This window comes from Ovis aries, chromosome 18, assembly GCF_016772045.2.
Source record: "Ovis aries strain OAR_USU_Benz2616 breed Rambouillet chromosome 18, ARS-UI_Ramb_v3.0, whole genome shotgun sequence".
In the NCBI taxonomy this organism is placed as follows: domain Eukaryota; kingdom Metazoa; phylum Chordata; class Mammalia; order Artiodactyla; family Bovidae; genus Ovis; species Ovis aries.
This window is the reverse complement of record NC_056071.1, coordinates 66,006,780-66,026,688: the sequence shown is the minus strand read 5'-3', so window position 1 is coordinate 66,026,688 and position 19,909 is coordinate 66,006,780. Positions and strand designations below refer to the sequence as shown.

Genomic DNA, 19,909 nt, shown 5'->3' with positions numbered 1-19,909 from the left:
GCCCACGGGAATGGGGTGGTCTCAGCGGGCTCTCACTGTCCCCGCCCTGGTGAACCCTCTGCTTACTTGCTGCTTCTCGGAAGACCCCATTTGCGGGGGGGTGGGGGGGTGGGGTGTGTCCTTATGCCCAAAGTGATTTTAGGCACTGCACTGGATGACCTAAAGTCTAGATTCTTTTCAGCCAGGGAACCCACTGCCACGCCAGACGCCCTGGAATGGACTTCGTCAAAGACACAGAGCTGCTGGTGTCTAGGAGTTAAGTAAGAAAGTACCCAGTGCCCACTGTGTGCACGTCCTGAGTGACAGCCTGTCCCAGCGAACGGAAACGTGACACGGAAGCAGGAGCGGGCAGGCACTGGGCGGGGAGGGGGGAGCCTCCACCCTCTGCATCACGACTCCACGGCTCACCCCCATGGGGAGTGAGCAGCAGCTCTCCTCAGCCCGGGTCTCAGTCTGGAAGACTCTAAGAGAGCCCTGAGGTGTCAATGATTTTATCATCCCATGATGTCACTCAAACATTGACCTAGAAATACTGTCTCAAGAGAAAGCTCCCCCAGAACCTCACTCTGAAGGATCAAACCCCGCCCCCGGCTTCTCAGGACTAGCGGAGGGCGGGCCCTCCACACAGAGCGCGCGGACAGTAGCCAGCGCGGGGAGAGCACGGTACACAGCGCGGCTGGACGCGGACGCCCGCAGGGCTGCGCCCCGGACGAGGCCCACCGGGCGCGTGGCCAAAGCACATGCTGATTGGTTGTCTTGGCACAGGAAGAACCACAGCCAGGAAGCTGCCAGATAAAGACAGTAAAAGGCGCTCTCTCGCAAAGTCTGGCCAGTAATGTTCCGTGTAAAACGTCAACCTAGAATGCTGACCCTTGCCCAACTGCTACAGCCAGAGAAAATCCCAAAGAATAGATTCAAAAAGACAGACTGTAAGAAAGACCCTGAACTATTTGGCAAAACATCTGCACAGCTGTAACTGGTCAGACTGTACTCTTTGTTGTTGTTTAGTCCAACTCTTTGCAGCTCGATGGACTGTAGCCCACCAGGCTCCTCTGTCCATGGAATTCGCCAAGCAAGAATACGAATACTGGAGTGGGTTGCCATTCCCTTCTCCAGGGACTCTTCCCGACCCAGGAACAGAACCCAGGTCTCCCACATTGCAGGTAGATTCTTATCACTGAGCAACCTGGGAAACCCTCATCAAACTGCATTATATGACGTCCAAAACCAAAAATGAACACCACATCTGACTGTATTAGAAGTAAACTTGCATTCAGCCCTCTCCCATAAAAGTGAAATTTCAAAAACACCAGCTCAGTATGTTACACCTCACTGGAAAACATGCAGAAGGCCGCATGCTCTCTGACAGCCCTGGAGAAGAGCAAGGGGCAGACGTCCCACGGAGGCAGAGTCTGCCAGGGAGGTGGCAGGTGTCCGAAGCAGGCACAAGCTCGCGACCCAAAGGCCCCGGCAGGCCCTCCTCCAGGGGATCTTCCAACCTAGGGCCTGAGCCTGCGTGTCTTGCGTCTCCTGCAGAGGCAGGCGGCTTCTTCACCACCAGCACCACGCGGGAGGCCCTGTCCTGTTCTCTTCTACAGACAAGTTCTATTTGGATCATCATCTTCCTTTGAAGGCTTGATTAATTCTAACAAAATCTACAGCAGCCTCGTCAGTGAAATTAGGAGCACTGAAGTTAGCAATGAAAATGGGTTAAGTTAAAAAAGCGAGTTAGTTCTCTGCCACACTAATCCTAACATTAAAATCAAACCAGATGATGGAGTATGCTTAAAACAACCAGGACACTCAATCAGCATTACGTGCTCAGAAGAAAGCCAACAGCTCTCACAGATTCCTAAAGAGAAGACAATCTCTTCAAACAAGGAACAGACTGCAGTATTAGCAGAAGATTCGGACTCACAAAAGGCTTAATTTGTACTTAGTTTGAGAAAGAGAGGCTGCCTACAGGTGAGCCGGGAGAGGCCGGGCCGCGGCCGGGCGGGCAGGCGCGCTGTGCACTGTACTTACCCCGTTCCACTCTACGCTCATACTCACTTCCTCCCCTCCGTCAGGGCCGCTCTCGTACTTGACCACGTCCGCGCTCAGGCTCTCCCGGCTCCGCCGCTTCTCCGTGTTCTCAGGGTCGTTCAGCACTTCGGCCACTCTCTGTTTGTGAACATTGTCAAGACCCTGGAGGCAGGCAGGGGGACAAGGGTTTGACCCATCAGCGCTGAAGTTTTACTGCGGGTTTCTTTCCTCTTTTAGATTTTTTATTGAAGGATAACCGCTTTACAGAATTCCACTGTTTTCTGTCAACCTCAACACGAATCAGCCACAGGTACACGTGTCTCCCGTCTGAACATCCCTCCCGTCTCCTGCCCCATCCCGCCCCTCTAGGCTGATTCAGAGCCCTGTTTGAGTTTCCTAGGCCACACAGCAGACTCCCGAGGCTCTCTATTTTACACATGGTGATGTGAGTTTCCCTGTTACTCTCTCCACGCCTCTCACCTCTCCTCCCCTCTCCCCACGTTCCTAAGTCTGTTCTGTTTCTCCACTGCTGCCCTGTAAATAAATTCCTCAGTACCGCTTTTCTAGATCCCATATATGTAAGTTAGAATACAACATTTACTGTTCTCTTTCTGCTTACTTCACTCTGTATAACAGGTTCTAGGTTCATCCACTTCATTAAAACAGACTCAAATGCATTCCTTTTTATGACAATTTTCTTAAATTTACTGAGGTTTGATTTGTGACCCAAGATGTGGTCTATCTTGGAGAATGTTCCATGTGCATGTGAGAAGGTGTATTCTTCTGCATTTGGATACAATGTCCTGAGGATATCAATGAGATCCATCTCATCTAAAGTATCATCTAAGATCTGTGTTTCCTTATGAATTCTGCTTGGACGAGCTCCACTGGTGCGAGTGGGGTGCTGCAGTCTCCTACTATTATCGTGTTGCTGCCAATTTCTCTTTCATGTCTATCAGTGTCTGTCTTATGTGTTGAGGTGCTCCTGTGTTGGGTTCATCAGTTCAGTTCAGTCGATCAGTCGTGTCCGACTCTTTGCGACCCCATGAATCGCAGCACGCCAGGCCTCCCTGTCCGTAGATATTTACAACGGCTCTGTCTTCCCACTGGAGGGATCCCTGGATCATTATGCAGTGTCCTTCCTTACCTCTTGTCATCTGCTTTATTTTAAGGCTACTCTGTCTGATACGAGGGTTGCTATTCCAGCTTTCTTTTGCTTCCCATTTGCATGGAGTATGTTTTTCCATCCTCTCACCTTCAGTCTATATATATCGTTAGGTCTGGAGTGAGTTTCTTGTTAACAGCATATATATGGGTCTTGTTTTTGTAACCATTCAGCCATTTTGTGTCTTTTGATTGGAGCATTTAATCAATTTACATTTATAGTAATTATTGATAAACATATTCCTACTGCCATTTTCTTAATGGTTTGGGGTTGATTCTGTAGATCTTTTTCTTCTCTTGTATTTCTTGACTGTGTAAATCCCTTTAACATTTATTGTAAAACTGGTTTGGTGGTACTGAATTCTCTTAACTTTTGCTTGTCTGAAAAGCTTTTTATTTCTCCATCAATCTTGAATGAGATCCTTGCCGGGTACAGTAATCGTGGTTGTAGATATTTCCGTTTCAGTACGTTAAATATATCCTGCCAGTCCCTTCTGGCCTGCAGTTTCTGCTAAAAGATCAGCTGTTAAGTATATGAGGTTTTCCTTATATGTTACTTGGTGCTTTTCCCTTGCAGTTTTTAATATTCTTTTTTTGAGTTTAGTCTTTGTTACTTTGATTAGTATGTGTCTTGGTGTGTTTCTCCTTGGGCTTATCCTGTATGGGACTCTGCACCTCTTACGACTTGATAGACTATTTCCTTTTCCATGCTGGGGAAATTTTCAACTATAATCTCTTCAAAAATTTTCTCATACCCTTTCTTTTTCTCTTCTTCTTCTGGGACGCCTATAATTCAAATGTTAGTGCGTCTGATGTTGTCCCAGAGGGCTCTGAAACCATCCTCAGTTCTTCTCATTCTGCTTACTTTACTCTGCTCTTCAGAAGTTATTTCCACCATCTCACCTCTCAGCTCACTGATTTGTTCTTCTGCTTCAGATATTCTACTATTGACTCCTTCTAGAATATTTTTAATTTCAGCAATTGTGTGGTTTGTCTCTGCATATTTATTCTTTAATTCTTCGAGCTCTTTGTTAACTGATTCTTGCATTTTCCTCCATTTTGTTTCCAAGGTTTTGACCATCTTTACTGTCATTATTCGGACTCTTTTCTCAGGGAGCTGCCTGTTTCCTCCTCATTTACTTGGGTTTCTGTGTTTCCCGTTTGTTCCTTCCTGTGTGTAGTATTCCTCTGCCTTTACGTTCTTTTCTTTTTTCTACTTACTGTGTTTGAGGTCGCCTTTCCCCAGGCTTCAAGGCTGAGCTCTTCCTTCCCTTTTGTCTCTGCCCTCCTATGGGGGTCCCGCGGTCTGTGTAAGCTTCGTGGGGTGAAACTTGTGCCGAGCTTTTCGTTTGTTCTTCCTCCGCTGGGCGAGGCTGAGTGAGGCGGCAGTCCTGTCTGCTGACGGCAGCTTGCTTTTTGTTTGCTGTTTAGACGAGGCGTCCCGCACAGGGTACTACTGGTGCATGGGTGATGCCAGGTCGTGCATTCAAGCGGCCTCTCCTTTGTGTGAGTTCTCGCTACCTGATGCTCCCCAGGGCAAGTTCTCTGGTGGTCTAGTCTTGGAGTCAGGGCTCCCACCCCAAAGGCTCAGGGCTTGGCCTCTTGCCGACCTCCCCTCCTCCCACCAGCACTGGGCCATGGGTTTTGTCTGTGCGTCCACTGGGAAGACGGTCCCCAGCCTCAGAGACCTGTGTGGGGGAAGGCGACCTTCCTCTTGCTGAACTGCTGCACCGGCCTTCTCTGTCCTCCACGCATCCTGGGACTCTGACCGTCTGACTCTAGTTTTGAGTGTCTATTGTGGATTTCTGAGATGACTAAACATATAGTAGGGGGGAAAAGCTCTTAAACCTTGGAGGGGAAGTGAGAACAATAATTCTCAAGAACGTGCAGACTTGTACATTTCACCATATATAGATTTTTACCTCAAATTTTAAAACATGACCGAACTCTGAGCTTCAGGTAATGAGGTGCATGCTGACGTATTCAGAAGAAAGTGTACCGAGGTATACACCTTTGAAAGGCATCCAGAAAAAAGGCCTGAAGGACGGATGGGGAGAGACGCTCATACTCAGTCTAGCTGGTGAGCGCACGGGGACGATGTCTAGGAAGCTTCATCGCAAAGTGCTGGGGAAACACCCAGGCTCTAACACTTTAACGTCAACTGCTTGGTGCTCCGCAACTCCAAAACAAGCATAAGGTGAAGACTCACGGATTACACTGTTCTCAGTACAACGCTTTAAGAAATTAGCCCCTGGCTTATGAAAGGCGTTTTCCGGGCAAACTCTCCAGCTCCTGAGAGAGACTGGACGCACAGGCCACACACCTTACCCTCAGGATCACCAGCGCACACCCAAGGGCAGCTCCCTGCGCCAGCGCCTGGCAGCAAGCTTCCCACGTGTGCTCCAGAGCCACCTGATGGCCAGGTAGCGCCCACCTGATGTTCCAGATGGAACTTCCACCCAGACGGCGCACACAAACACCATCCCTTCACTGACCCTCACAGTTTCCTCCTCGAGGGGCACAACCCCAAACAGACCACACGCTGCTGTGACGGCCTCAGTGAAGTGGACCCTGGCCTTCCTGGCAGGAGAGGCCGTTCTCAGTAAAACACCGGCAACCCCTTCCTCAAACGTCTGCAGCTCAGCTCCGGGCTCACAACACTGCTGGCTCACAACAGTGCTGATCACAGCAAGGCCCAATGACCCAAGGGCGCCACAGACCAAGAGCCAGAATCCCACGCTGCATGCTCAGGGCGCGTGCTCAGAGTCCCCCTCCACAGAACACCAGCGCCTCAGTCGGAGACCCTGGGAGGGCAGCAGAAGGGGCGCCCGCAGGGGCACAGGCAGGGAGAGGACCATGGACAGGCCCTCTGCCAGGCCTCCTCTAATCCCTCTGCACAGAATCTCGACAGGTAACTTCCACCCCAGCCCAAAAGTCGCCATAAACCAACAACTGCATGATAGCCTGCACATACACCATTCTGGGGAAAAAACCACATCAGCCCCTCCCGTCCTAGAAACAGGAAACAAGACCTGCCATCCGCACTGTACTGCACACGTACACGGGCACAGTGACACGCTAACCTCTGACGTCTGAAAACTGGCAATTAAAGCGCACAAAACAGGCCCTTTCCTTGTATGTGCTTTACAGACCGTGTTTCAGCATAACTAAAACACCTCAGATGATGAAGCAACGTGCTTCAGTAGTCCTCTTTATTTCCAAATAACATTCCATCACATGGATATACTACATGGTGTATCCATTCATCTGTTGACGAACGTGCAGCTGTCTGGACGTTCAACCTACTGAAACCAACGCTGCCATGAACGTATTTCCTCATCACTCACGGAGGCCATACCTGCCAATTCACCCACTGGCCAAAATGGATCTGTCATCCCAAATCCACACTCTCAGTGCTTCCGTGGGGATTCACTGACACACGCGGAGTGGAGGAAAACTCAAGTCAGTCGACGCGCACGTCCGCACTAAGACGGGAGAAGGCGACACTGCTCTCCTGCTGCGTCCCTCACTGCAGACAGTGCCCTGCCCCCAGCCTCAGTTACTCAGAACCGTGCTGTCTGCGTTTTGGTCGGTGGCCCCTCGAGTGGTGCTCAGGGCGCCTCTGGACGTGCCTTATGGAGACACCGAGCTCCCATCAGGCAGGAGTCAGTGCTGCCGGCCATGACGTCAACATTACTGAGTCAACAACACACACTAAAGAGGGTGTCTCTGAACAGGAGCCCAGCGGAGACAGGCTGTGTGCTGATCTGGTGACTGTGACCAGCCTCGCGGGAACCTGGCTGTGCCTCCCGGGGACAGGCGTTTAGAGCAGCTTCACGGAACCCGGTGTGGAGGGAGGGGAGCCAGCGGCATCCGCCTCAGCACCCGGCTGCCCTCTCTCGGGCAGGTGCCAGGGGTGGGTGCGCGGGGTTAGGCAGGAGCTCCAGGCCTCGATCCCAGAGGACCCTCCCAACTGCCCTCTCTGGCAGCTGGGCCGTCCACGCCGCCACCAGCCGCGCGCAGGGCTGCAGTCCCTGCACCCCCTCCTCGACACCCGCTATTTCTGCTGGGTTTCGTTCCAGCCATCCTGGAGGGCGTGAGGCGGCGCCTCGCTGCCGTGTGCACCTGCAGCCCCAGATGGCTAACCACCTGGAGTGTCCCTCCACGTGCAGCTGGCAGCTGTGCAGCATCTTCAGAGAAATGTCGACTTAGGGCCTGTGTTCATTTTGCCGTGAGCTGCTCCTTTCCTTCTTGTACGTTCTGGATGTGAGGCCGCGTCAGAGATGTGGTCTGCAAACCCATCCGCCCACTCTGTGGGCGCCCTTCTGTGTTCTTGGAAGCGTCCCCGAAGGCGCAGGCGTCTCTGGCTCTGGGGCTCTGACTGGCTCCCACTCCTGCTGCCTGCGCCTGTGGTGTCATGTCTACGTCACTTGAGCAGCCCAAGTTTATCTGTGCAAACTAAAACAGTCAGTGTTTCCTCGCTCTAAACCAGTGTTTCAACAAGTCTCATGGAACAGAATCAAACTCAAAGCTACAAGCAGAAGGCTGCTGACTGACCTGTTTGCGCGACCTCATGGCCGCTTCCTCCAGCGTTTCTGCCGCTTCAAATTTGCCTTGACGTCTGTAAAGCGCCCCGAGGTTTTTCAAAGTAGTGGTGACAGTTGGACTGCGAGAAAGCACATGATTCACAAACCGATTCAACGTACGTTTCGGAGCAGCCACTATCAACAGCACCTCATCTAAAGGACAAACATACTTAGGCCTGGCTACAGTTACATTTCTACAGTACTTTGTAACTGTAAAACTCTAAAAGGCTCTTCTAGCTCATGCATCCCCTCCCTACGGCACTGAGGCCTGCGGCTGGTGGGACAAACCCCAGTGCTCTCCACTCACACAGCCTCCTGGGCGTCTCAGCAGGAAGGTCTGCGCTGGGGCTGCCTGGTGGCCATCGGCTTCCCCCGGAAGCAGAGCTGACTGTGCCAGGCGGCGCGGAGGACATGCGCTCTAGCGCTGCCCTCCACCCTCCCCCTTCCCCTTCAAGGAGGGGGAGCAGAGCGGAGCCACAACCATCACCAGCGGGACCCGAGGCAGAGAATGACGGCTGTGTGTGCCAAAGAAGGCCAAGCGGAGTGACACAGACTGCACTGCTGTGCTGCTCACAGAGCAGCCTCGTTAACAATGAGAAATGAACCCAGCTCACGTCACTACAGATATGCTCCAGGAGCCTTTTCTCTTATCGATGACTGGAGCTTTAGAAGTAAGCTGGGGACTCCCTGGTGGTCCAGTTAGCGGCTGGGACTGCACTCCCAATGCACAGGCTCTGGGCTCGCTCCTTGGTCAGGGAACTAGATCCCACATGCTGCACTGCAGCTAGGTCAGAGGGCCACAGCTAGAGAACCTGTGTGCCGCCAAAAAGACACTGCAGGATCCAAAAGAGGTTCCATGTGCGCTGCAACTAAGACCCAGAGCAGCAAAAAGACGCCAGCAGCAGTTCAACAACGAATGGCAGAGCAGCTATGCTCCGTGTTTCGAGACAGTGTGCACGGTGCTGGGGGAAGCACGTGACTTTCAGAACGTATGGTGAGTGCTACCGGGAGTCAGGGGAGGGATTTATTCCAAACTAGGAGTTCAGAATAAAAGAGTTTTCCTGAAAGAGTCATAGGAGACCATCCAGTCAAGGCTATGGTTTCTCCAGTGGTCATGTATGGATGTGAGAGTTGGACTGTTTAGAAGGCTGAGCGCCAAAGAATTGATGCTTTTGAACTGTGGTGTTGGAGAAGACTCTTGAGAGTCCCGTGGACTGCAAGGAGATCCAACTAGTCCATTCTGAAGGAGATCTGCCCTGGGATTTCTTCGGAAGGAATAATGCTAAAGCTGAAACTCCAGTACTTTGGCCACCACATGTGAAGAGTCGACTCATTGGAAAAGTCGACTGATGCTGGGAGGGATTGGGGGCAGGAGGAGAAGGGGACGACAGAGGAGATGGCTGGATGGCATCACTGACTCGATGGACGTGAGTTTGAGTGAACTCCGGGAGTTGGTGATGGACAGGGAGGCCTGGCGTGCTGCAATTCATGGGGTCGCAAAGAGTGGGACACAACTGAGCGACTGATCTGAACTGAACTGAACTGAATGGGAGACTAGTAAACTGAGTCTTAGAGGATAAGTGAAAGTTAAAACAGGAAAAAACCACAGACAAGAAAAGCGTTCCAGTCAGAAGAAGAAACAGCACTGGGCCAGGCTGGCGGGCTGCTGGTGGAGGAGCCACGTTGCCCTCTGCAGACAGGAGGCCCTGAGGCTGCAGGAGATGGGCTGTGCACCTGGACACAGCTGCCAAGTGGGGGCTTCACAAGGCTGCCGGCCTGTTCCTGCGAGTCCACCCTGTGGCCTTAAAGGCTATGTTTCCGCTTAGCCATCTCTCCTCCTGCAACCTGGGAGCTAGCCTTAAGACACAGCACTAATGAACAGGGCCCGTGTTTTTGCCCATGGGATCCTATTAAGGTGGGTTTTGTATAAATTATCTCACTTACAAAGTCATGGAGTTTTACTGGAATCTGGGGCAAATAGGGGCCTGTGCAGCCACACCACCCTGCGGAACTTTACACACGAGGTGGTTTACAGGCTGCCCTTGAAGCACCAGCGCCTCCCACAGCTGAGGCCTGTTTCCCAGGCAAGCAGACGCACCTGTCAACTTTGCAGGCCTTGTACCAGCCACCATACTCTCCAAAAGACGTCCCATCCTTCTGCTTTCCCTAAATTGCAACAAAGAATTTCAAGTAGATAATTATCAAGCAACATATTCAGTTTAGAAAACTTCACAAAATAAAGTGCTCTTACTTTGCATTCTTCTCTCTCCTCAGCATGCATCCAAATGGGCTTATTTTCATCTATGGAAGAAAAAATAACATGCTATGAATTGAGGCACAAGACAGTCCACTACGCAGAAGCCGTCAAGTTCCAGCGTTCGCAAGGTTTCCGTTTTGTTTTCCATATGATTCCTCGCAGATATTACTTTTCACAACTAGGACAGACTAGGCTTCACACTGGAGAATAAGGACTCTGACGGCAGAACCAGACCCAAGAAACAAGGAGGAAATGGCCATTTACACCCCATTCTGGGAACAGAAGACATGGAATCAAAGGTGCCTACCCAGACAGGGAGGCTACTGTCAAAAACACGGACACACGCTCGAGTCCTTGTAAGGAGACTTTCTGTTGTTGTTCGCTGACTTGTCTCGCCAAACATTTACTGAACGCCTACTATTTCCACGCCGTGGCCCACGCCCAGAGAGGACGCCGCCGCAAAAAGACACAGGCACCCCCACGCTTAGAGCCGCACTTTCACAGCAGCCAAGAGCTGGAAACAAACCACATGTCCATCGACAAATGAACGGATAACGTATACACGATGGGATACGACTCAGTCATGAAAAAATAAAGAATGAAATAATGCCATTTGCAGCAACATGGATGCAGCTCGGCGGATCATACTAAGTGAAGTCAGAAAGAGAAAGACAAATAACACAGGTTACCACGTGTGTGGAGAATCTAAATTACGACACAAAGGAGCCTACCCATGACACAGAAACAAGACTCGGGGACAAAACAGACTGGGAGCTGCGGGCGGGCGGGGGAAGCGGACAGGAAGGCCCAGGTCAGCAGGCGCAAGGACCACACAGAGGATGGGCAGACCACGAGGCCCTGAGCAGCACAGAGACAGTAAGCGTCTTGAGATAAACCACAGCGCAGAACACTTTAAGAAGAATGTACATACACTCATAACCAAATCATTTTGTTGTAAAGCAGTAATTAATATTTTAAATCTATACTTCAATTAAAAAAATAAAGCAAAAGAAAGACGGTGAGACTAGCCAAGGAAATTCTGCAAAGGAAGATTAACCAGAGAGCCCGTGACACATCACACACTCTGCCTTCACCCCCCCACACCTGCCTCACTTCACACCACAGCGCCCAAGAAGATGTGTGACAGACACAAGAAGCAGTATCTGCATCAGTGGAAAGAAACAGCTCAACACAAAAACCACCCCCACCATTAACAGCAGCAATAAAACCTCTGACTCGATAAAGAATTTAGAATATGACCAATAAGACCTGAAGACTTAGTGGTGGGAACAGATGGATTATTCAGTTAGGGGTGCTGGCACAAAAACTGTTTAAATATCTGAAAAAACATTTTAAATCTCAATCTTTTTTAAAAAAAGACTGAAGAGTATTTAAAACTTACTGACACTGCAGTCTTCTTGCCTTGAGAACCCCACAAACAGTGTAGAAAGGCAAAAGGATATGACACTGAAAGATGAACTCCCCACCTTATTTATTGGGTCGGTAGGTGCCCAATAAACTACTGGAGATCAGTGGAGAAATAACTCCAGAGAGAATGAAGAGATGGAGCCAAGGTGAAAACACCACCCAGATATGGATGGGACTGGTGATGGAAACACAGTCCAATGCTGCGAAGAGCAATACTGCATAGGAACCTGGAATGTTAGGTCCATGAATCAAGATAAATTGGACGTGGTCAAGAAGGAGATGGCAAGAATGAACACTGACATCTGAGGAATCAGTGAACTAACATGGACTGGAATGGGTGAATGTAACTCAGATGACCATTGTATCTACTACCGTGGGCAAGAATCCCTTAGAAGAAATGGAGTAGCCATCATAGTCAACAAAGGAGTCCAAAATGCAGTACCTAGGTGCAATCTCAAAACAACGGAATGATCTCTGTTCGTTTCCAAGGCAAACCATTCAGTATCACAGTAATCCAAGTCTATGCCCCAACCACTAATGCTGAACTTGAGCGATTCATGAAGACCTGCAAGACCTTCTAGAACACCAAAAAAAGATGTCCTTTTCATCATAGGGGACTGAAATGCAAAAGTAGGAAGTCAAGAGATGGCTGGAGTAACAGTCAAGTTTGGCCTTGGAATACAAAATGAAGCAGGGCAAAGGCTAACAGTTTTGCCAAGAGAACGCACTGGTCATAGCAAAAAAAAAAAAACTCTTCCAACAACACAAGAGACAACTTTACACATGGACATCACCAGATGGTCAATACTGAAATCAGATTGATTATATTCTTTGCAGCGAAGATGCAGAAGCTCTATACAGTTGGCAAAAACCAGACCAGGAGCTGACTGTGGCTCAATCATGAACTCCTTATTGCCAAATTCAGACTTCAACTGAAGAAAGTAGGGAAAACCACTAGGCCACTCATGTATGACCTAAATCAAATCCCTTATGATTACACAGTGGAAGTGACAGATAGTTTCAAGGGACTGGATCTGACAGACAGAGTGCCTAAAGAATTATGGATGGAGGTTTATAACACTGTACAGGAGGTGGTAATCAAAACCATCCCAAGAATAAGAAATGCAAAAAGGCAAAATGGCTGTCTGAGGAGGTCTTACAAATAGCTAAGAAAAGAAGAGAAGCAAAAGGCAAAGGAGAAAAGGAAAGACACACCCATTTGAATGCAGAGTTCCAAAGAATAGCAAGGAGAGATAAGAAAGCCTTCCTAAGTGAACAATGCAAAGAAATAGGGGAAAATAGCAGAATGGGAAAGACTATAGAGATCTCTTCAAGAAAATCAGAGATACCAAGGAAACATTTCATGCAAAGATACAAATACAGGACAGAAAATGGTATGGACTTAACAGAAGCTACAAAGAAGAAGTGGTAAGAATACATAGAAGAACTGTACAAAACAGGTCTTAACGGCCCAATAACCACGATGATGTGATCTCTCACCTAGAGCCAGACATCCTGGAATGCGAAGTCAAGTGGGCCTTAGGACGCATCATCACAAACAAAGCTAGTGGAGATGGTGGAATTCCAGCTGAGCTATTTCAAATCCTAAAAGATGATGCTGTTATCATCACAAGGAGACTCAATATGCCAGCAAATTTGGAAAACTCAGCAGTGGCCACAGGACTGGAAAAGGTCAGTTTTCATTCCAAACCCAAAGAAAGCCAATGCCAAAGAAAGTTCAAACTATTGCTCAACTGTACTCATCTCACACATTAGCAAAGTAATGCTCAATATTCTCCAAGCCAGGCTTCCACAGTACGTGAACCGTGAACTTCCAGATGTTCAAGCTGGATTTAGAAAAGGCACACGAACCAGGGATCAAATTGCCAACATCCACTGGATCATTGAAAAAGCAAGAGATCCAGAGAAACATATTTCTGCTTTACTGACTATGCCAAAGCCTTTGATTGTGTGGATCACAACAAATTGTGGAAAATTCTGAAAGAGATGGAAGACCAGACCACCTGACCTGCCGCCTGAGAAATCTGCATGCAGGTCAAGAAGAAACAGTTAGAACCGGACATGGAACAATGGACTGGTTCCAAACTGGGGAAGGAGTACGTCAAGGCTGTATATTGTCACTCTGCTTATTTAACTTATATGCAGAGTACATCATGTGGAATGCCTGGCTGAATGAAGCACAAGCTGGAATCAAGATTTCCGGGAGAAATATCAATAACCTCAGATATGCAGATGACACCACCCTAATGGCAAAAAGCGAAGAGGAGCTAAAGAGCCTCTTGATGAAAGTGCAACAGGAGAGGGAAAGACTCAACATTCAAAAAACTAAGATCACGGAATCTAGTCCCATCACTTCATGGCAAATAGACTGGGGAACAATGGAAACAGTAACAGACTTTACTTTCCTAGTCTCAAAAATCACTACAGATGGTGACTGCAGCCACGAAATTAAGACACTTGCTCCTTGGAAGAAAAGCTATGACCAACCTAGACAGCATATTAAAAAGCAGAGATATTATGTTACTTTGCCGATAAAGGTCCCTCTAGTCAAAGCTATGGTTTTCCAGTAGTCATGTACAGATGTGAGAGATGGACCATAAAGGAAGCTGAGTGCCAAAGAATTGATGCTTTTGAACTGTGGTGTTGGAGAAGACTCCTGAGAGTCCCTTGGGCAGCAAAGGGACCAAACCAGTCCATTCTAAAGGAGATCAGTCCTGAATATTCATTGGAAGGACTGATGCTGAAGCTAAAACGCCAATACTTTGGCCATCTGATGCGAAGAACTGACTCACTGGAAAAGACGCTGATGCTGGGAAAGACTGATGAAAAGAGGAGAAGGAGATGACAGAGGACGAGATGGTTGGATGGCATCACCAACTCGATGGACATGAACCTGAACAAGCTCGGGAGTTGGTGATGGACATGGAGGCCTGGCGTGCTGCAGTTCATGAGGTCGCAAACAGTCAGACACAACTGAGAGACTGAACTGAACCAACACTGTTGTTTACTGAGGTTTTAGCCTATTGTTAGACAAGAATCCACCTCAGTTAGGAGAAATGGATTTCCTGACAACAAGCCATGTCACGCTTTCAATGCTGCACCACAGTAAAGGCGGCCTGTGGCCTGAGAGGCACGCCCCAGCCGCCAGTCAGGGCATACCTGCACCTTTCTGTCCTGTGTCCTAACGTTCGTGTGGAGGATAAATCCAAGTACAGAAAAACCGCTTCTAACTAGAACCCAATTAACTGCACTCCATGCTACTCTTTTTAGTAGAGAGAAGTTAGCAAATCACAAGGAAAGTCAGTAAATCACTTCCCTGAGTAAAACTTATTTGAAGCAGCACTAAGCTGATGGCCTGGAATCAACCGAAACCCAGCAAGGTTTCTGCAGGGAGAGGACACGGAAGCCCCCTATGGACTGTGAAGCCCAGGGAGGTGAGCTGTGATCCAGCAGGGGCCGAGGAGGACAGGGTCCGTTTCCAGAACGACAAGCCAGAGGCATCGCCATCTCCTGACAGTAAGATAGGCACACCGCTCCACTTGCTGACAGAGGAGAACGAAGACACTTCTTAAAAGGCTCTCAAAAGTGCTTTCCAGAAATTCTCCATGAAAGAAAAGTATTTATTAACCACATCCTCCTTCCCCCAAGGATCCTAAGGTTTCCAACACACGGGTAACAACTGTCGACATTCTCAGCCCCTCTTGTCACGGCCACTGAAGGGGGGCAGATGCCTCAAGTAATCAGATCCTGTTTTACTGAGCAATTTAAGTCTGACAAAATATTTTTTCCAAAACTGTGTATTAAGCACCTACAGCACTTTAAGGACTATAAAGGAGACAGGCCTCAGCTCCTTATGGTCGTCAGACAACCCAGCAGGACTGGGAGGGTGGAGGGTCTGCATTTCTGACAGGCCCCAGGTGGTGCTGAAGCTGCTGGGTTCCTGCCGGCACTTTGAGAGCCACTGGACCACAGAACAATTCAAGAAAGCAGTTAAGGACTCCAGAAAGGCTCTCTGGAGCTACTGCAGCCAGGCTGTGCCTAAAGCAAGCGCAGACTCTGGGTGAGGGCAACCTGGAAACACATGAGGCAGTGGGCCATCACACTGACTGTGATGACCTCAGTATTACCGAGTTTTAAACTGGAAATCCCCATGTTTAACGCACCCTACAGTTAATCTGCTTAGAAACAAAAGTGCATCTCTTACCGTCCACTGAACCAAACTCCCTCTCGTGTGCGCGAGTAAGGATCTCTTTGTATAGGGTCTCTGCTTGCTTGAATTTCCCTTGCTTCAGGTAGCAGGAAGCCTTAAAATAAAACAAAGCACTTACTACTCTTCATACGGCGGGGAAGCACACATTCTCATCTACAGGCTATGAAACAGCGCTGAGGCTTCAGGAAGAAAGGAATCTATCTACAGAGCTGACCTTCCGTCAACATACCAGGTTATTTTTTGTTTTGGCCACATTGGGGTCATCAGGCCCCAGTTTTGTCTGGTAGATCTCGAGGGCTCTCTGATAATAATATTCCACTTCTTCGTACTTGCCCTGGTTCTGGCACAGTAAGGCCAAGTTATTTAACTGTTTGGCAACATCTGGGTGATCTTTTCCCAAAACCTAGGAATAAAAAATAGCATTAGAAACACTTGTTATTTTTTTCACAGGGTACCATCCAACCCACTCCCTACCCTACCATGAGAAGGCTCTTCCTAAACATCAAGAGGACTGTGCCTTGCTTCCAGGCTTATGATACTTAAACAGCCACCCATGCAGTACAAAAATAACCAGCATTAGTTGAGTCTTCTTCTTGGGGGAGGGAGGAAACTGTGCTGATTTCCTTCCCAAGCTTTGGAGTCTTGAATCTTTACAATAATCTACGTGGTAGGTAGTATTATGGACATTCTGAAGATGAAGAAACCGGATTTTATAAAGGCTATCTAGTAAGACTGCCAAGTTCTAAACATGCCCAAACTCATACCCAGCCCTTTCTGACTCTGATGGCATTACACGCATTCCTGTGAAGAACAGCCTCAAAGGGAACTTCCAGCTCCTCAGCTAGCATCCTACACATCCCCTCTTTAAAATCAGATTCTGTGATCACAAACCAGGTCCTCACACTTCAAACTTCACTGCAGGGCTCTTCAAACTCGAATGTGCTGTCTCAGACAGCCAAAAGTCTTCTCCCAGCCCCACCCAGCTCCCCACTCCCACCAACTCATCCTGCAGGCCTCAGGTCCCCTCAGAAGGGACCTCCTTATATCCAATTTAAGGGACCAGTGAGTCCGTCCCCACCCAGTTAACTCACAAGTACACCACTTCGGTTTTTTTCCTTCTTTGCTAGTATTACTACTCAAAACTGCCTTATTTATCAACTTAGCTGTTTGTCGCCTGACTCTCCGCTATTAAAATGCAAGCCTCAGAGAGCTCTGTCTCCGTGTCTAGATGCAATGTTATCTCAGCACCTAGGAAGGTACTGGCACACAGGGCAAAGAATAAGCACCGAGCTTCCCGCTCAGGACCTGAACAAGCCTTCGGTCTCGCCCTGCGCCCCCATGAGGCAGCCGCCTCCCGACCCTCTGCGTCGCCCTCTTCTCCCTGGCTGGGAAGCCCTAAGACTCGGCTCCAGACCGACTGATGTCGGGAGGCCATGTGAGCACAGCCCCAGCCCTGGACCTGAAGAAGCCGCTGCTCTGTGCTCTCCCTGAGCTCTCGGCCAGAAGCCAGCGTCTGCCTGGTGGACCGTGCTCCCAGGGAAGAGGCTGTGGCTAATTCTAAATCATCCCCTCTAATCAAGTGAGGGTCCCAAGTCCTCAATCCATGTTTGCCAGATGAGTGCATGAGAGCAAATAAACACGGAAGAGCCTAACAGACCATCATCCGGAGTTCATAGTCCACAACGTGAGACATCTGCGGTTCTCCCTGATTCTAACCCCAGCCCTCTCAAAACCTGAGTGGGTAAATAAAAAATAAAAATCTCATTTCTTGATAAATATCACGCAAATGACAGCATGGACAAACCTTCCTGTATGACTTGATGACGAGCTTCTTTTCATTTTCCCTCTCCCAAGTCCTTGCCATTATGACTCGAAATTAAAGGATTAATCTCTCAATAAGTAACATTTGATAATATGACAACATCTGATAACAATGACACACACAAATGAAAATATCATGACGTGGACCTGCCCAGTGTCTGCAACATTTCAATACACAGTTATATGGAGTACTGTGGAAATTAACAAGATCCATTTTAAAAACACCTAATCACCATACACTGTACTACTGCTGCTGCTGCTGAGTCGCTTCAGTCGTGTCTGACTCTGTGCGACCGCACAGACAGCAGCGCACCAGGCTCCCCGTCCCTGGGCTTCTCCAGGCAAGAAGACTGGAGTGGGCTGCCATTTCCTTCTCCAATACACTGCACGAACCAACACTAAACGTCCACGACAGTGCCTTCATCTGTGTTCTGAGTTATTTTTTAGTTTGCATTAAGTTTTATAAGCGTATTTGGTGACCACTTAATTTTCATGTTTTTCTTCTTGACAGGCACATGCCCCACTGTAAATGAAATGCCCCATGCCTGGCACTCACAGGCCTCAGAAATTCCTTCTTCAGCTGAGTCACTTTGAGGCCACTCTAGGCCTCAGGCTGGGAGGGCCCAGAACTCAAGGCTCCACCCTCTGCACCCCGACTCCCCCGAGACTCCCAGGCAGGGCCCGTTGGCTGCGTCTCAGCCTGCACGCCGGACTGAAGGGCCTATTTTTGGTGCTTGGCCAGTGAGGGTGTGTCTCCATGGTCCTATCTCAAAACGTAGAGTGAATTATTTAAAAGCATAAAGTGCGGCGTTTGGGGAACAAGGACCACCCTGGGCGCACCTTCTCTCTGATCTCCAGAGCTCTCTTACACAGCGGCTCGGCTTCTTTGTACTTCCCTCTTTTGCCGTAAAGCACTGCGAGGTTGTTCAGAGTTGCTGCCACCTACCAACAGAGGGAACCAGGAAGAACGGTAAGCGCCATGGCGGAGGGGGCGTCAGACGCCACACACACACACACACACACACACACACACACACACACACACACACGACCCCCAGTGCGCGACGGAAGTGCTCTCCAGCCAATGGAGGACCGTGACTCCACTCAGAGGTGAGAGAGCAACATCGCTGTCCACGGTGGGCCATAAAGTAACACCATAGACCATTAACAAAGCAGCACCAACATGATCTTAATTTTTTTTTTTTTAATTTCACTTGGAAGCCACAAAACCAACCAAAATAGATAAAAAGACAATACAAAATCTTTAGGAAAAAATTTATAGAAGTACATGCAATTTGATCCAGGATCAAAATCACCGCACGTGATCCATTTGAGGTGGGTGATCAACAACACAGGTGAACACTGAGATCTGCTCGGTATGAGCCACCCACCCCGGGGCTCAGCACTGCTTCCGAGCCAGCAAGTCCTACCTGCGCCATCCAGTGAGAGGGCAGCTCTTAAATCTTCCCTGTTGAGTTTAACAGTGAAATGAGTTGGGTAAAAAAAACATATTAGGGACAATAAAGCTTGAAAAGGATGGAAGAGCCAGTATACAAACCGCAGGGTGGTCTCTGCCCAGGGTCTTCTCGCGAATGGCCAGGGCGTCGTTCAGCAGGCTAGCTGCATCTTTATATTTATTCTGGTCTCTAAATTAGAAACACACAATTATTTGTTTAGACACAGCTTACTACAGCTTTTTACAATGTAATTCTGAAACTAAGGAAATAAAAGTTTCAATTATTAAAAAAAATTAAAAGTTAGCTATTACAACTATTAAAAACGCTCCTAACAGTAGGAGAAAAGACTCCCTCAACAGACACGTTGGCAAGGAGAGCTGGGAATCAGACCCGCTAAGCTAGACCGCTGGGACGATACCGCCCCATGTGCCGAGGGGCCTGCGTGTGCCCTGCCCCGCACAGCTAAGTGTGGCCGTACAGACAGTGCAGGCAGGCAGAGCAGATCCAGCTGCCGGCCGCATGGCCTGGCGTGTCACGTGGCCTCCTCAACCAGCCTACTGCAAAGGAAGGACGTAACTCACAGAGCCGCTCTAAGAAGCTAACTGATTTGCCAAAGCAGAAGCTCAGGATGGGGCACGCGCACACAGACACAGCTGTGCCCGCTGACACAGGGCGGAGTGGAGGGGCCTGCTAACGGTGAGGAGACAGAAGCAGCTGGGGCCCAGGCCGGCCCCCTGGGTTTAAGTGCTACCGACTGACCGAAGGGCTGCAAAGCAGTCATGCGCTGTGTGAAACGGAGCGCACACACAGCTCCAGCGCGCGAGGACAGCCACCCAGCAAGGCTCTGCCCGCGCGGCCCTGGAAGACGGCTGAAGCTGCTGGGTCCTCAAAGGGCACTGACTGCACCAAGTAAAGGTTTTCTATTATATTAAACTTATAT

At 49.1% G+C, this 19,909-nt stretch overlaps 1 protein-coding gene across 18 annotated transcripts in view; it reads right to left on the bottom strand.

The window, feature by feature from the left end:
- Positions 1–19,909, bottom strand: part of KLC1 (kinesin light chain 1) — a 68,938-nt gene that overhangs the window by 13,478 nt on the left and 35,551 nt on the right. For 11 of the 18 annotated variants that reach the window (XR_006056941.2, XR_009597152.1, XR_009597151.1 and 8 more), the window contains 8 exons: positions 19,071–19,158; positions 18,353–18,454; positions 15,921–16,094; positions 15,686–15,785; positions 10,027–10,076; positions 9,874–9,941; positions 7,747–7,855; positions 2,026–2,187 (listed from right to left, as the gene is read on the bottom strand). Coding sequence is in view for 14 of the 18 variants with exons in the window: in XM_060401489.1 (XP_060257472.1) it covers positions 2,026–2,187; positions 7,747–7,855; positions 9,874–9,941; positions 10,027–10,076; positions 15,686–15,785; positions 15,921–16,094; positions 18,353–18,454; positions 19,071–19,158 (853 nt within the window). In the remaining 4 variants the exon portion in view is untranslated. The remainder of the gene's footprint in view (positions 1–2,025; positions 2,188–7,746; positions 7,856–9,873; positions 9,942–10,026; positions 10,077–15,685; positions 15,786–15,920; positions 16,095–18,352; positions 18,455–19,070; positions 19,159–19,909) is intronic. The other 7 variants (XR_009597153.1, XM_042235581.1, XM_027957450.3 and 4 more) reach the window with 1 other exon arrangement.